This window comes from Cygnus olor, chromosome 5 (assembly GCF_009769625.2).
Source record: "Cygnus olor isolate bCygOlo1 chromosome 5, bCygOlo1.pri.v2, whole genome shotgun sequence".
Taxonomy (NCBI): domain Eukaryota; kingdom Metazoa; phylum Chordata; class Aves; order Anseriformes; family Anatidae; genus Cygnus; species Cygnus olor.
Window position 1 is genome coordinate 11,520,665 of NC_049173.1, and position 17,813 is coordinate 11,538,477.

General features: G+C 37.2%; 1 protein-coding gene across 2 annotated transcripts in view; it reads right to left on the reverse strand.

Annotated features, from left to right (window-relative positions):
• Positions 1-17,813, reverse strand: part of TECPR2 (tectonin beta-propeller repeat containing 2) — a 43,766-nt gene that overhangs the window by 16,745 nt on the left and 9,208 nt on the right. For both annotated transcript variants that reach the window (XM_040559989.1, XM_040559988.1), the window contains exons 9-17: positions 16,031-16,495; positions 14,369-15,363; positions 12,705-12,888; positions 10,674-10,847; positions 8,250-8,430; positions 6,638-6,779; positions 5,103-5,343; positions 4,268-4,357; positions 3,222-3,455 (exon numbers count right to left, since the gene is read on the reverse strand). In XM_040559989.1, coding sequence (XP_040415923.1) covers positions 3,222-3,455; positions 4,268-4,357; positions 5,103-5,343; positions 6,638-6,779; positions 8,250-8,430; positions 10,674-10,847; positions 12,705-12,888; positions 14,369-15,363; positions 16,031-16,495 — 2,706 coding nt within the window. The remainder of the gene's footprint in view (positions 1-3,221; positions 3,456-4,267; positions 4,358-5,102; positions 5,344-6,637; positions 6,780-8,249; positions 8,431-10,673; positions 10,848-12,704; positions 12,889-14,368; positions 15,364-16,030; positions 16,496-17,813) is intronic.

Below are 17,813 nucleotides of genomic sequence, written 5' to 3' on the forward strand. Positions count from 1 at the left end.
AAAATCTGTAACAAACATTATCAGCGCCTAGACAAACTTTCACATGACCTAATATGAACTTTTCTCTGTAGCTGGCCATGCTTATGTTTTCCATGGTATTGGTCTAGTAATACATTCAGCATTGAACACTCCTAATGCTACCAGCACTTTAAAAATACAAGAGCATATGGATTATGCATCTCAGTGTTAACATACCACTGTCACATCTGTAAATAAAGGAGCTGATTTTCAAATGGGTTTATATTTAGCGTACATATTTATTACATTTATGTCAGAAGTGCTGCAGTATTTTAACCCTATGTAAGTCAGCACACTGAAAACAAAGCTCCCAAAAAAGTGTTTTGGATTTTTTTTTTTTGCATACCAAACCACACCCAGCAGCCTTGCTACCAAAAGTTTGTAAAGATAGAGAACTGCTAGTTAATGGCCAGCTGGAACTCTTGCTCTTTTATATTCATTTCAAACTAGCCATGTGATGTAATATACGTAACATTTGATTTTTTTTTCCTCCCAGCATTGGGACAACACAATACTAAGTAATGGAAAACATGTTCTACAGAAAAAGACTCAATCATGACAGATATACTACAGAAGGAATGCTCTGGTTGTACTCCAAACTAAAGACTCTAAAAATAGGCCTTGCCGGCTGATTGAACATGCCAGCAGTGCTTGGGATATCCCATTCTTGGTAACAGTTTTCTCTTCTGTGATGTGAATCTGGCAACAAATCCCTGTAAAGTACATTGCTCCTTAATGAGAGGGTACAATTTTATCCCCCAGAGTAGGGGTTCAAAGCACTTCTTTCTGCAGAAGGCAATATTCAGTAAGGCTTGCTGAGGGAAAGAACAGGGAACAACAGGACTACACAGCTTTATCTTTTAGTTACCTGAAATTGTACACAGATCTCTTTGTCAACCAAAGTTATTTAACTTTCTGAATCAAAGGAATTTGAATTAGCTCATCTCACCCCAGAATTCCCTTTAATCGTGCAGCTTCTTATTATAAAATAGCATACAGAGCACAACTATGCAGAAAAACTTCTACTGGTTTGGGAGAGAACAAGTCTCTATTACAGGCAGAGAGGCCTGACATTCAGCAAAGTCAAACTTTTATTTAAAACCTCATGATTCCGTGTTAAAGTACACCTAGCCGTGATGGCTCTGTCACATGTCGTCTCAGCTGTTGAAATGCTCCGATCCAAAGCAGCATCAGAGCTCTCGCACACGGAATCACATATCACCTACTCGGCACAGCTGATATTATTTACGTCTGCAGTACAACTTGATATTCAAAAATGCAGCCCTTATGTAAATGTTTTGGGGTTTCTCCCTCCTCCCACTTACTGTTTTTATGTTAGGAGAAGGGCATGCTAACCACATTCATCCACTGTTTAGAAAGAAGAAGTGTGATTCAGAGACACTGTTTACAGTGGAAACCTAAAGGTCATTCTACTGTGTTTAGAAACCTTGATAATGATAGTGGAACCCTAATCAAAATAATTTACTAGATACTACTCTCAGTACATAGTGTAAAGGCAAGAGGAAGATACTAACAACATAATATGAATATTTCAACATAAATGCTGGCAACTTGATCACTTTCACACAGATTTCTGAATTTCATTTTACAGCAACTTGCTCTTTTTTCCTCCAATTCACAGTCTTAATGTTTGAGGAGTGAAGGCAGGCTACATTTCAACAATAGCAATAATTCTCTAATTTCTTCAGCCCCATTAGAGCAAATCAAGTCTCTTATATTATGTACCATCTTGTCAGCAGTGATCTACCACATGCATTTAATTGGAGAAAAAACAGGAAATTTTCTGCATTCTTAATTATTAGCTCACGATGACAGGTAAAGTGTGCTGTCTGAAATATTTCCTGACCCCAGATTTCTGTAGTATCACCACACTGAGAGTGCCATGAAACTAACAGGAATAGCTGAATGTAATGGTTGAATCCCAGCATGGCTAAAGTGAACAAGCCAGATAATACAGTCGGCTAGCACTCATTTCCATTAGAACGTTTTGAGATTTTCAGACAATAGCAAGAAGCTATTTATTATTTCAGTTTCACAGTTATTATCTAAACCGCTGGAAAGTAAAAGTATCTTGAGGAAAACTTCAAGTTCTACTAAGCAAGATGAAAAGGACAGTACAGACAAAACTATCCTGTAGGTCAGTGAAGGTAAAAGGCATTGATTATCGCTTAAACTATGGTAAGATTGGTGATTTGGAAGCAATGCATCACGTCTGGAAAACCAGTTTTACAACTGGTAAATAAAATATTTTTAAAAGACTCTCTAAAAAGTTTTATGTAAAGTATACAAAAGATAAAATTGCTTGTCAGGCCAATCATGAATACTGCCATTAAAAATGGAAAATGTGCAAAACAGTTTAATATTAGCACATTCTTTTTTTTTTTAAACCTTCTCTTGAAACAGATTAGCATTAAGAGAAAAAAATATTCTAGCAGATATTCAGATTATTAAAGAAATAAATCCAATTGGAATAATACTAGTGAAGCTGTCAAGTGGCCAGATTAACCTTATCTCTGATGAGAAGAGCCAAACTGGGAGGATATTTTAATGATCAAAATGTGGTCAACCAACCTTGGTCTTATTCCTAACCAAACAAAAAGGGGCAGTTAAACAGCAGCACGTTCTTGACATTATGCTGAATCATTAGATCGCTATCAATCCAAACATTAGAGTGTCATCATCTGTATCACCTATGGATGATGCAACTCTGAGCAAAATTTTTCCTTAACAAGATCCTAAGGAAGCTTTAGCCACTCTGTTAAGAGCACATTTACCCACAAAATACAGGGCTTTGAGTATGGAACTGCCCAGGGCCACATGATTATGGTTACACCACTTGTAGTGCAAGAACTGGGCTAGTTAAAGCTACTGGTACATCTGCACAGCACTGCGTCAGGTCGCGTGGTCTCACTGACAAACTATAAGAAGCACAAATGCACATAAAGCATCTTGCAAACAGCGAACATGCTGTCTCCAGCAAAAAGAGAAATGAAACATTGCCTGAAAGCAGTAAGTTGGTCCATGTGTTTTACGGTCCTCTGCTGCAACGCCCATTATTGTAAGGTACAGTTTACTCCAATAAATGCTGTACTTCAGATCAGTAAACCAAATACACTTCTGAATGAAAATACAGACTGTCTGCTAAGAGTTAACAGACAGTCTACTCAATAAAAATGTCATACCTAGTTGAGAGAGATCCAATTTTGTCCAATGCATCCCTGTTGGACAGCTGGATGAAAGTGTTCTGATAAATATCTGCCCAAGACTATCCAAACCCCAGATGGCATCCTGGCAGGCAGAATAGTGCACCATTTCAACCTCCGGTGGCAGCTGCACCGTAGAAGGACGAAACTGAGGATTCTGATCACTGACACAAAACAGATCCTTGTTGCTTTGGCACAGCCACAAAAAGCTTCCTATGGTAAGGACATTTCTGTTATTAAAATCATTGCTAATCCACTCTGAGAAAGCTAACACTTCCTCTGAAAACAATCAGTACGTTTGAAGACAAAACTAAAGATCTTAGATTAAGATTTTCAAGTACAAATAAGCATCCTAAGTGCTTACTTAAGCACTTACATACTTCTCCCCCCCCTTATGTCAGTTAAGTAGCAAGTGATTTCATTTGAAAAAAAAACTCATTTGAAGAAACTAAGAGGGAGAAGACATACCTAACAGTTCTTTTGCTCTTCTGTTTCCTTGATTATTGCCTCAGAAAAACAGCATACCTTCCCTTCCCAGTTCTATATCACACATTTTTGCCAATAAAACTAGCACGCTTGGTTACAATAGTTAGCACTTGCATTATCTAACAGTAGAATTCTTCAGCGTGTTTATAGTTTTACCAATAAAATGTGCGATTCTGCTGTAGTTAACTGCACCGACAGGAGAAGTAGTTGGTCAGTACAGGCATTCCTGCAAAGCATGCTCCAGGACTTCATATTAATAAATTCTGGCAATTCATGCTGCAGCAAGTTAGAAAGTTACTGCTCCTAAAGGACTATCCATTTCTCTGTTGGATGTCAGTCCACACCAAAGGTAACAGAGTGAATGATACGACTTTTTATCTCTACTGGTTTTACAGATGTGTTTCCACCTTACTTCTCAAAGGTTTTAGATCCCTGCATACAGAAAAGGCACCCACAACCTGAAGTAACTCACAGTATTTAATTACTTACACCATCAGTTCCACTATATTTAAAGTCGGGCATTATGTGCTTGCACTAACCTTCTTTAGATGAAGCTGCAGAAGCCAACACAAAAATCCATTTTGTGGCAGAAGCGGTACCACGAGGCACAATGTTATTCCAGTAAGTGCCTGAAAGGAAAGAACAGTGTCATCAGTAAGAAAGTTAATTTTCTATTAGAATTCAAATATCTAGACAGATTTTTTTACGCAAATCTTTTAGTATCTGTTCTTGGGGAAGAAAACCTCCTGACACATATACATTTCTGTGTGCACACACACGCACAGGGACGCACACATAAAGAACAGGGAATACAGAAGATGAGAAAGGAAAAGATCAATGGTCTTCAACAGGAGGCCAAATGGGTGATGAGTTTAAATAGACAATATTATATGTCTACTCTTTGTGTTTATCTGATCAAACAAGAGAACTAAATTGAAGTTCTGTTTTGGGAATTATACCTAGAAATATAAATAAAGCAATTCCTATTATTACTGTAACACCATAACATTATTGCTTTGCATAATAACACTGATCATGAACCAGACTCCACTGTGCTAGATATAACAGGTACAATAGCATAAAATTGCCTTCTGATCCCAGAGAAAAGACAAACATAGGTACTAAAAGGGGTAACTTGTGCACTTGTTCACTTGTGGACAATGAATTTTTCATGAAAAATATTTCCCTTCAGAAGGGAAAATATACAAACCAACTGTCCAAGAATCATTTAATTTAGTTTTTAAACATAAAGTTGTTTCATTAAAGCTCCCCGACTCACCATGGATAATTCTCACAGTGACCAAACTGTAGTTAGCTACTTTTTCCTATTTATTTTTCTTAACTTAAAAATATTAGATGCAAAAGCACACCCACCTATTAAGTTTCCCTTTGCTACATGGAACTCATTTTTGCCTGAAGAGATCCAGACTCCACTGCCATTAACTCCAAGAAGGCTGGGTTGACACTGAAGCTGCTGTGACCAAAATGCCATTCGAAGTTTGTCAGCCACCTTCTCTACAGGTGCCTGAGCTGCTGTTGCCACTGTGTGAGTTGCCTGGATTATCGTCTGGAACAGGCTGCACTGGTCAAACACTACATAATCGGTGATGCTTACCTGAGGGGGAAGAGAAGAGGAAAAAAATGGTTCTTGATGGTTAACTAAGCTTGGGGGGAACCACAGAATCTTCCATCAAAGGCTTTTTTTGTGTGTGTGCATGCACACACTTTATGTACAGGATATCTATCATGAGTTTAGAAAGCTTCTAAGTGTGGGAAGGGAAAAATAATTACTAATTATAATGATCACTTCTGATGAAATAAGAGTCTGATAATAACCAGAATCTATATTAAACATCAACTCACAACACAATCCTACCCAGCAATCCACTTCAAATTCTGTATTTTAAGAAAGCCCTTTGTTTACGGACTACTGAACATCTCTTCCCTCCCGCTAAAGACACAAACCCTGCAAACTAAGAAGTATATTTACAGTTTCCCAAAAGGAACAGAGAAATTTGCATAGTGTAGCAATTTAAATCACATAGTGAAAACCTGGCAGGAGGAGGTCTAAATGACCAATTGCCTCAGTTCTACCATGAACAGCTAGGCTGACAATCCTCTGGGATACTCCTAGAAAGGAAGAAGAGCAGTTTGCCTGCAACCTAAAAATAAAAATCAAGCTACTCAGGATGTTCATCTCCAAGAAAAGATTAGATATGCATGTAAATAGGAATTATTTTAACTTAGGTAAGCACGTAAACAGATTTTCTGTGTAATTATTTTTCTGTACCCCTCTTCCCTCACTCCAGTTTCTGGGGAAAAACAAGTAAAGCTGTGGAAAACAGTCAGGAGTTCTAAATCAACGCCAGAAAATACTTGCAGTAACTGAGTTGTTTCTACCCATAAGATCTGTGACTGAAGCAAGCAGACCCATATAGTTCGAAGAAACTTCAATTGATGAAAAATGGGGTAATTAAAGCATTCTTGCAAGGTTAATGATTATTTATTTCACTTAGCTAAGGATGAGTGCTGGAAGACGAGGAGAAGAGACTGTATTCAGCAGCCAGACTTGAATGCTTTGACTAAACAGCATGTCCTGCTGCCAGCTGTTAAGATATCAAGCTACATGCACCATTGATACAATCCGGTAGAGCATTTCCTGTATTCTTGAAAACTGCTGTGCTGCTGCTTTCGATGACCATGGGGTGTTTGTTTTCCCCTTTTCTACAGCAGACGGGAAAAGGGATTTCAACCACAACCACCCTGAAGTTTTAGTACGCTGAATGAAGAGTGCTGTAACGTATCATACGATTCACTGAATTTTATGTTTAGAATCTCATGGGAAAACAATGCAAATAATAAAACCTGGCTGTCAGATTAAACTGAAAGCAAAATATAAAAGTGCCTACTTGCCACCAGTGGTTGTCATCTCCTTGTGGTTTCTTTGAAACTATACCAGTTCTGAACCACAGATTTCCGTGGATATCCAAAGCCCATAATGTCTGCTGATCTCCAAGGGTTATACACACTGGTTCCAAAGCTTGCATTTCACTAGAAATGTAAACAAGTAAAGAATTAAAAAGCCTAACTTCGAATTTAAGTTTATGAAATTGTGACAACTTCCTTAAAATGCCAACAGCAGTTCAAACTGTTCAAGCTCAAAAACACACTTGATTTCAAATTTTCACAGTTATTAGTAATTTAAATCTTATTAGCTTGCAGAAATAAAAACCATGCAAAAAAAACAAGGCCTTCAAAGATCATTCAAGATTTGAAACTATGAAACATAATAATAAAACTAAATAAAAAATAATTTGTTCAGTAAATAAGAAACAACTAGCATAAGTTTTTGGTAAATCAGTTTCATAAGTACATTTCCTTCAATTTTCTTGCCCTATTCTGAGAACAATATTAGCAGCTCAGGCACCATAAATAGAAAACTGAACCTAGCTACATGGCAAAGATGAATGTTGAGTCTGACTATATGCTTCCTGTATAAGTAAATCATTTTTAAGCTCAGAAAGCCAACAGGATCAGATGATCTTATCAGGCATTTAAGAAGTAGGCAACAACGCTATTTCTATCAGAGAACTTTTCTTGAGAACTTAAAAACAAATATGGATTGCTTTCTACAACTTTAGTACAAAGCCCAAGAACATTAAGCATACCTAAGGTGTAGGTCAAACAAATATTTTCATTAAACAAATTGACTAAATGACATGCAAATTTCAGATTTGAACAATACTCTGCACATTTCCCGAGTCTTTTCAAGAGCCAAATACCAGATTGGGAGGTAATGCAAGTTGGAACTTCACAACAGGATATTCAGTAGAAAATAAAAATCATATGACTGCAGTTCTGTATGACTGGAATTTCTTCCTATACTCACTTTGGGCTGATGTCACAAGAGACTATATATTCCAGATTCTTGAAGCCAGCAGTAAACACTTGTTGCTTTTAACTTTATCACAAACTAACTACTGCAAGAACAGGACCAACTACAAAGCTAAATAGCAAATACCCAGAATATCTATAAAAATCTGTGACTGGGAAGTATAAAAGTATTATTCAGCTGTGTGCAAATGAACAAGAAAATGCTGAGATTTAGTCTCAGGGAAAAAAATCACTCAAATATAGAGCCCTTTAAAGCCATTACAGCAGAGATTAAAGAAATAGTATTTAATCAAAACAGTCATATTAATATACATTATTAAAGGTCTTTTAAGCACTGCTCTCACTTTCTTAAACTTGCTTTTAACTGCATTATCACTTCTGTTCACAGCAATTTCTTTCTCTACTTAACAGTCATTCATCAGACAGAAAAACACCAGTTACTCTGGGTATGTCTGGACAAAGACTAAAGGAAATTATATGTAATATATACACGCACATATATATACACACACACACTCCAGAAAAAGTTCAAGTAATAAATTTGTAAATATCAACGAGTTCCTGTGCTGAAAACAGTGCATTGCATTGCATTCCAGTTACGATGCTGTTCTGCTACAGTGTCATTACCTGACAATATCGCTCTTCCACTGCTCTCCTTCAGGACAAAAGCTGCGTACTCCCTCCCGGTATAGCAGGGCCCGTTGCTCACTCAGTGCCCATACAACGTTATTTCTGGAGGTAACCTGCGACAGTGGATAAGGGCAATCAACCTTTACTGCTCTGGCACAAGGACGATCCACACTCAGGCCTAGAAATCAGAAAAAGGAGGATTTTTTAAAAAATGTTTGGCTTTTTGCAACTAAAGGAAAAGAGAAAGAGCTACCCAACAAAAAAGAAAAAAAAAAAGAGGCGGAGAGGAAATCTCTCTGACATGCTAACACTTCTCACTATTTTCTTAATAGACTGTTCTTTCCATGAACTATTAATCATTTCCTGTAATACAGTTGAATTTATATACTAAGAAATAAAACACTGCATTATCCTTCAACATCTTGCAGAGCCCACAAGTTCTGTGCTGTCATTTCTGTTCCTTTTCTCCCTCTAGTGACAATATTGGGGATCTCCATTTATAAAACACGTATTAGACTTTACAGAAGCATTAAAGACAATAATGCAAGAATCTTTGCCCAGAACATGCCAGGGAGAGAGAACCTGATCTGAATAGAGGCAGTTGAGCGATTACAAAAGAGCATGCCACAGCATGGAGCACTGCAAGGAGGTGGGAGGTTCTGGTAGGTTACATATATTTATATACATCATCTGGAGGAACAGGTGTCTCCTTCACAGTTACACTGAAGATTGATTTACACGCTTGTATGTGAAACACCTTAGGAGGCAGAGCTTTTGTTTAATCTTCTCATGCTTCTAAGCAAGTCTGAACAAACTCATCTGTACGATATTCTAGACTGACAACAAGACGACTGCTCAGTTTCAAACCTTTGAGAACACTCGTTAGATAGGGTGGTGGTCTAGGAAATGAAGAGATCCTGAAGAAACAACCACCACTGGTTGCCTCACATTAACAAGACATACTGAGAATTTATTTTTGGCATCAACAACAAAATTAGAAGCCTAAGAACAGCAGAATGCAAGCTGATGCCATCAATCCAATCTATCACAGGAAAGAAAAAAATATTGATTCAAACTTCCACGGAGCCCTATGTGACTGGCATCAAGTTCACTCTCTATCACCACTAGCCATGCTTGTTGGCAATGTACGTGGCCTTGATTTCTCTGTAAGTACTAAACTTATTCAAAGAAAATAATTTAAGAGCAAAACGTTTTTGAAAAAATGCTATCTACTCAAACAGCTTTCTTCATCATGAATAATTTTTATGTGACACTAGAGCAAGTAACTCTACAAGAGAGATTAGAGTATCAAAATAAATGGAAGATATATAAGAATTTTTATAGCCACTCTGAAATATTTTCCTGTTTGAATGTTTGGGTTTTTTTGTTGTTATCCCTTATCCCTATCTTCCTCCTACTTGTACAGTAATTTCTTCATCACGGTATTTGTAATTTCTCCTTATCAACTCAGCTCTCTGTGCAAAGTCTGCATGCCCAAGGGTTTTTGATACTCTTCTAACTTAGCTCCATAAACTGGAGCTACATCCTAGAAATAGGCTTCTCTCTAGCTGCTTGCTTCTAGCCAACACTCTCCACATTAACACCTTCAAATGCATCCTCTTCTATTCACTGAAGCAGATAAAGCTAAGGCCATCACTTCAAAGTTGCCACTGTAATATCCCTTTCTCTGGTCCTTGCCTCATTCATATCCAGTGACAAAGCAGCTGTAGAGACTGCTGATCCCTAGCCTGTTCCATTCCTCCGTTGGCTTTGCTTTCTCTCTGTCAAACAAAATACATATCACTTGCCTATACTTCAGAATCCATTTTTGTCTTCCATATATTACCTTCCTTTCATTGTCAAGTGGTAAATTTTACCTCCAACAAATCTATTCTTTTCAAAACAAATTGCTTTTGCTTTCTTTTACACTGCTTCCTACACCTGAATCTCTTCTGAACAGCCACATACTATCCCATCTCCTTTCCAGTTCCTTCTTAAAACTCCGTTAAAATCTTTCAAGCAAAAACCCACTCGAGGTTCAGTTGTCTTAGCACACCGTGCCATTTTCACTGCAAGGATATTATTTAAATATTTTCTGCAATCCTTTTTACATTTATCTGCATCCATCCCATGTTCTTCCCATGTCATAAATACTGTATGTACACCTTTTTTTTTTTTTTTAAGTGACCATGAACTGGCTTCTTCAGCATGCCAATTTAATATAAAATCTGTTTCCAAACTTTCCAAAAGTTCCAAAAAAAAAAAAGTTCCAAAAGACTGTTTCCAAACATTTCTCAATATAAAAGTGTTTTCCTATGCTTTGGCTTCAGATAAAATTTTAAAACCAATTGTGATCACTCAAAAGACTTAAATTCTAATATTTTAGCTCGCAAAAACTGAAAGAGGTTGCAATTTAAGTACCTGTTTGCAAATACAAATCTCCATTTGTTCTGATGATCCAGGCAGTGTCATCACTTAAGGCTACAAATACAGCCTGGGGTAAAGCCTCATACCAGTGGCGTTTTCCTTTTATAGTTACTTTTCCGCAAGCAAATGCTTTGTTAGTCTTCTGTTCAATCTTCCAGAGAAGTGCCCCTGTATTAATTAAGAAAATTATTAAGAAATTAGGAAAGAACATACTACCTCTAAGCAATTACTATAACAGAGACAGCTGTCTTGTCCTACCTACACCTATACGAATGTGAGGGGAAAATAAGGCAAACCAGTACCATTAAACAAAAATGCACAGTCTAAAAACTCTTTGTTTTTTTTAAAGGCAAGAACAGAACTGGCCAACTTCTGTAGGAATTTCTGAAATGCATTTACCATTCAGAGTATGTGTGATTTTTAAGCGTTTAAATGCAAATAAACCACTTCTCCCTAGTTACACATTGAAAACTAACAAAACAAGTTCACATAAGGGTGAAATGAGCCCACTGTTAAGAGACTTAAGTTCACGGCTTGCCTCCGTATTAGTTTGGGTTATCCTCAGTACACCTACTCATTCACAATACCTGTGACAAATCCTTTCATAAACATCATACTTAATGATTTTTTAAAGAGTACATAAAGGAAAAGAGGATGTTGCAGTACTTTCACCTTTTACAAATACTATTAGTGTTAATATTCTAAATGCTAACTTTGGTGGACCAGTTGTGAATGACAACCAGCTGAACAGGTACGCTGTTCCGCACACCACTGGGCGTTCCTATCACCTGTTCACTGCTCAGCATGTCAAAAGCAAACACAACTCAAACACTACTCCGCCTTCAGAACTTTTTCCCCTGACTCCAATTAGCAAAGATAGCTCAGAAGAAGAAAACCATATGGAATTCCAAATTTAACTGCTGATTAGCAACCGCGCTGGTTCATATCAGAGAAACATACCTTCATATTAACTGCCTTTGAATAATTCCTCAAAGTAGCATTTCATTTCCTTTTGACCTTTGTGGTTAATATGCTCTTGTGTAAACATACCCAGTTTCAAAACTGTGAATTCTAGCAATCTACATGGGCTCAAGGAAAAATTGGGTAAATTCCTGGAACTAAGGGGAAAATAAATGCAGAGAAAACATTGAGCCACCAACGATTGCAGTCTGAAATTCCTGCGGGCAAGCGTCAGACGTGTTAGCTCACTTTCGTGCAGGCATCCGCTTTTGACCACTGTTAAAGACAAGATACTGAGTGGATGAATCTCTCATCTGACCTAATACAACTCTAATACAACTACTCTTATATTTTTGTCCATCACAAAGCTCAGCTACAGATCAAGTAAAACCCTTCTTCTTAAACCAGACAGAAAATCTTCCCCTACACAGAGAGAAGTGAAGATTAATGCGTTTTTAAGAGATGACAGTGGAAGAAAAGTAGAGGCAGAGCCAGAGATCAAGTTTAGAAACTTCTATTTTCACACCAGTCCTGAAGCAATCTGAATGGACAAAAAATGAAGCAAGTTAATCTCCCAAACCCATTTATCCAACATAATCCTCACTCCAAACAAAAACAACACACAACCCAGAATAAACTCATAAACAAATGAACCAAGGTATTTTGTTTGTTTGATTTTTAAAACTCAAGAAAACAAAAAAAGGCAAAAACAAAAAGAATTCTGTATTTGCAAAAAAATAAAAATAAATAAGTCTGGGAATCGTAAGTAGTTCTGTATCAAAAACCAAGATGAGGACTTCTTGATTCATCTTCACCTATCACTGAGCTACTCCTGTGGTTCACCTCAATCAGTTAGCTGTACATTGACAACTTCACAAAGTGCAATGTGAACTTGTTAGAAGACAGCCACCGAAAATAACATGATACCCAGATGTACTGAAGATGCAATCACATCGTATGACTTTTTTTTCCTGCATCTAATCAAAAATAAAAAAGCAAAGAGAATGTCCAAGTCTATGAAAGTTTTATATTTATGAGGTTACTGTGAAATAGAAGCCTACCAACCTGAGGGGGAAACTGCCACCTGCTGGACACCATCTTCAAACTTTTGCCACCGCAGTCCAGCAGACGGGAGAGCACTGCAATACAGGCTGCCTCTGTAGTCCAGGCACCAAATATACTTTTCCGAGACAGCCAGGCTCAGGATGCCATAGCCAGGGCCAGAGTATCCCATCCAGCTCTCTGCAAACTAAAAACTGTAGAGTCAGAACAGTGACAGGTGTCTTCAAATTGCAGAAAAAAAACGGCTACGTAAGCATAAGCAGCTGCCATAATTCTTGATTTAAAAAAAAAAAAAAAAAGCTAAACTTAAAGCTCTTATATTCTTAATCAACACATAAATGCCTTGGGTAAAATAAACTACATTTGTCAGTGTTCTCTAAGATATTATGTACTGCAAACTATGACTGTTAGAACAAAAGTTTTAGCAAAATGAGAAAACTACGCTGTCACCTACCTCCAGAAAGTGAAAAATCTTCTCTTAATAATTAAAGAACGTGTATTTAAAGTGAGTGGCAGATGCAAAAAGAAATGCATAAAAATGTACAATCTCTCTTTAGTCCAGGAAATTATTTATTGTCTATGAAGTGATTAGCAAAGGGAACAAGATAACTGTTTTGGAGACAGCTAAATAACTAACACAATTTTGTTTGTATGGTACAGGACCCAAATATTATGGAAATCTGGTTTACAAACTGCTATCTTGAATTTTGATAGCTCGCATTAGGCGTACCCAAGCAGTGTATACATGACCTATAATGAAGGCACCTGTAGAGCTTTCCTAAACATTCCACAATCTCAGAATATGACAACTCAAAACTGAAAGTCTTCTACACTTGGAGTTTTGATAGCATCCTATTTAGTAATAACTGCAGCCCAACCTTTCTCAACAAATATTTGATCTCAACACGACTGTAAAAGATTTAAAACAAACAAAATAAAGAAAAAAATAAAACAACTCTATTTCCTTCTCAAGACCTCTGCTAAAACTCCCAGCAGTGTTTTCTGTCAATTTTGTGGATTTTATAGTTAATCTTGGACTACAGAAAATAAATACTATATAAAAATTCCTATTTCTGGCAACTTTTACACTACAAAGTAACAACAAAGGAAAGAAGGGTAACAGAAAAAGGGAAAAACCCCAATATTTAAAATAGCACTAATTGTCTAGGACACAAATGAAGACTAATCCTCATTCTGAGTACTTACAGGTAAAACTAACCTTAACCAGAGACCCTCCATGTGAGATAACCAGCATTAATTCCTAGCGAAATTTGTGGAAGTCAGAAGCATTATCTTATAGGATTTGGGCTACTGGAGACCCAAACAAGGAACAGCCTTTGAGCACGACTTGGTTTTTACTTTTCCCTCTCTAATGAATGGGTTTATGACAATATTTTTGTCAAACTGTAAATCATAATAATGTTCACGCTAAATAGGCCTTACAACCAATAACAGCGTCTTCACCTTGTAAGGACACATCAACCATTCTGAAGTCTGATATATCACATTTCATAAGAGTTAAAACACATATTGCTGCTTTTGCTTTATGTTTTACTTGTTAAGTGAGAAGAAAATTGCTCCCCTAAGGAAGTAAAGGATCGTAGTTACACACGTTTCTTTTAAAATGCTGAGGTTTTAAATATTTCAACTAAATTGGAAACACATACCTGATCAGATTTTAACAGCACCGTTTCATCTAGGCTTATCCTGGACACATCCTGGGAACCAGGCTCAGCACCAACTTCAGGCATGCTAGTCTCCGAGGATGAATACGGCAATCCATGTCCATAAATATCCTCCTCTTCATCACTTGAGGCAGATTTCTCTGTCTTACTTTCAGGAGTGTTTGTTACCCATTCAGCAGTGCTAGTACTAGATTTAGCTTTGATTGCACTTTCAAAATTCCATCCAGAAAGTGAAGTGTTCTCTGAATCAGTATCTTTAGAGATGTCAAAGTGGAGAACAGAAGGATCTGACAGAGCACTGCGTATTAGAGAATGTTGCTGTTGGTCTTCGCTACCAGTTTCATCACTTTCCTTTGGTGGCAGTGATGTCTGAATACCAAGTACACTGTTAGATTCCAAAACCATTTGGTCTGTACGGTCTGGCTCTTCAAAAGGCTTTTCAGTATCCTGCAGATTCATTTTATCTAAATTTTCATCTATTTTACACAATGCACTAAAATCCTGATCTTCTTGGCTCGGCTTTCCAAGACAGCATTCATTGCTTGCAGAAAGCACACTATGATTATTTTCAGTATCAACACTGTTTGTCAAGTCTTCTGTGACAATTAGAGGGGAGACAGATGTCAACGTATCTATAACCGTTGATGTACCCATGCCACTGTCACTGTTTGGAAGTTTCTGGACATTAACTGTATCTCCATTTTCTTCATGAATTAGCTCAGTTGCAGATTCAGGAGACTGTAGGACACTGAAGGTTTCTGAGCCATTATCTTCTTGCAAGATTGTATGGGACTCCACACTGAACATGCTTTCCTGATCTGGAGACCCAGTACTCAAATGATCAATGCTGCCACTCATTAGGCTAGATGTCATGGAAAATGAATCTGCAGTCAACGAATGTGGACTGTCACCAGAAAGCTGACGCTCGTAACTTGGCGTACCTTCCAGAGAGCCATGGTTTCTTTTGGTCCCACTTTCTGCTCTCATTAAAAACAAAAAGGAGGGGGGAGGGATCGTATTAGTAAGAGCCATTAAATATTTTTATCACTGGGATAAGAATAGACTTAAATCTACATTTTGACAAACTGATTTTTTTTCACTTTGGCACTAAGTGATGCACATAAAACCAAACAAGTCTTAACAGCAAAACATTTTAAAAGTATAACACCAAAAAGATAAAGTTAGAATAACTAAGTACACACACACTATTTTAATAAACTAAAAAACATGTCTAAGAAAGACACTGCCAAATACTTCAACTAGGATGAATAGATATTACACAATTCCAACATAAAACTGTAAGCAGAGCACACCGTGTATTACCATTAACCCGTAGTTTATTTAGAACATGAAGCATATTTACACAAAGTAAGTCTAAAGGAATAAAAGGAATAAAAGAAATAATCTAAAAAGAAATATACAATCAACTCATTGCTTTCAAAACAGGCCTTCATCTTAAACATAAAAGGCTCACCACAATCACTCCATATAACCACCACAATCACTCCATCACTCCAATAACAAGAGTTTTGGATTCCATGTGACAATATACACAAAGCACATCAAACACACACAGTCTGAAATTATCAAATGTGACACGTTCTAATAAATGACCAATGGTGGGCAAAGTTCTGCTAGACTTACCTTGTCTCTTCTTCTTTTTCTTTTTCACTTTAATGGGCTTTACAATGAGTTCTTGATCAAAATCTTCAGAGCTGATAGTGCTGAACCGTTGTGAGGAAAGATGACACTCCCTCTGAGCTTCTGAGTCTGCACATATCATAAAACTAGAGCCACTGTCCACAGAGTTTACTGAGCTGCTCCTGCTTCTTGACTCGCTTGCTACAGAGCAGCCCCTTTTTCTTGTTTCATTGCTCAAGTCTCCCACTCTATCAAAGCTTTTTTCCAATAGCGTTGGAGTTTCCAGATTATCTTTCGCTAAAGAATAAGAGTCATTCTTATCACCAATACCTGAAGGGGAAGTAACCCTTTTTTTATCTGTTTCCACTGAAGGGCTAGATGATACAGATGCAACTACTGATAACGGGGTCAGCAAATTAGGACTCGTATCTGTTAAAGGATTCAGCACTTTGGAATTCACATCTGAAACTGACCAAAAGAAAAATAAAAGTATAAATACTAAGGTGTCAAGTGAGTAACAGCATAGTTCTTGGAGAGCGTTCAGAGAAAAGAAACTTTATCCTATGGAAAATACTCTAAATGCACATTTCAAATATATATACAATTTCATGCAAGTAAATCTAAATAAAACCATTTTAGAAAAATCAATTCCCCAAACCCTGTATCAAGCCTATAATAGTAAAATTCTGCCTTTACACTTATGTACAGAGAACGGTACAGGTCTGTAGCTGGAAAGACCCAGCAGTGTTATATACTGAAGTACCACCTTGTGTGCGCTCAGTTTCTTCAAACATTCAGTATCTTGCACGCGTGCGCACACACAAAAGACCAGATAAGCCACTGTGGTAATTAGAAGAAAACACATTTCAAGAAGGCTCCTTTTAAACTATACTTGGAAGTTAAGAATAAAATAGTAAACACCTTCTAAAAGTTTGTGAGTAAAGAACTATTTGAATGACAAAAGCTTTTGCTAAGTGCAAAGATAAAACAGTTTAAGTCCTCTAGCATTCAGTGAAACTTCATAGCTTTTTTGCTGGTATTTTGTTAATGCAGAACTAAGATGGAGTTTTTAAAGTGCATAAATAGTCCTTTTGTGACTGTAATATGCTGGGTAATGGTGTTTACAATATTGTATGAGGAGAAATCAGTCAGCATCATCATTAAGGAAGTATTACTAATCCCTTTTACAGAGTTCTAGCGACACAGATGCTGAACTCAGACGGCAACAAAGAAAATAAGCCCTCAGATTATTTTTGGAGATTTAGTGAATGTTCTTTGGGTGTTTTGCCAGTTCTTTCTTATTCATTGCTGGGAAAGCTGAGACCTCCTCTGGAATATGAGTGATGACAGGTGACATCATACACACGCAGGTATCAACATACCTGAAATGTATCATAGATACCCAGGAATCAACATACGCAGGTATCTCCAACCCAAACAACTGAGACTGACAATAAATAGATAACTATGATCATGAATGCAGATTGTTTCAGTAACATTGCTTAGGATATGGCCTAAAATGCACAGATTAGAGATGCCTGGCTAGGATAATGTCGATCAACTCTCCAAAAATGGAACTATAATTTCTTAATGCCCCCATTCTTGTTGCAGCCAAAACAAAATCTCAGATGACCAGGTAAAAATGACAGCTCTAAATATAATTTGCAGAAACAGATAAGTAATTCCACAGAAGATGGTAGGTTTTTGCAGTAACCTAGAAGGTGGGCTTTTTTCAGTATTAAAGGCCAAACAAACAAACCCCACAAAGTTATGATAGACACCACAT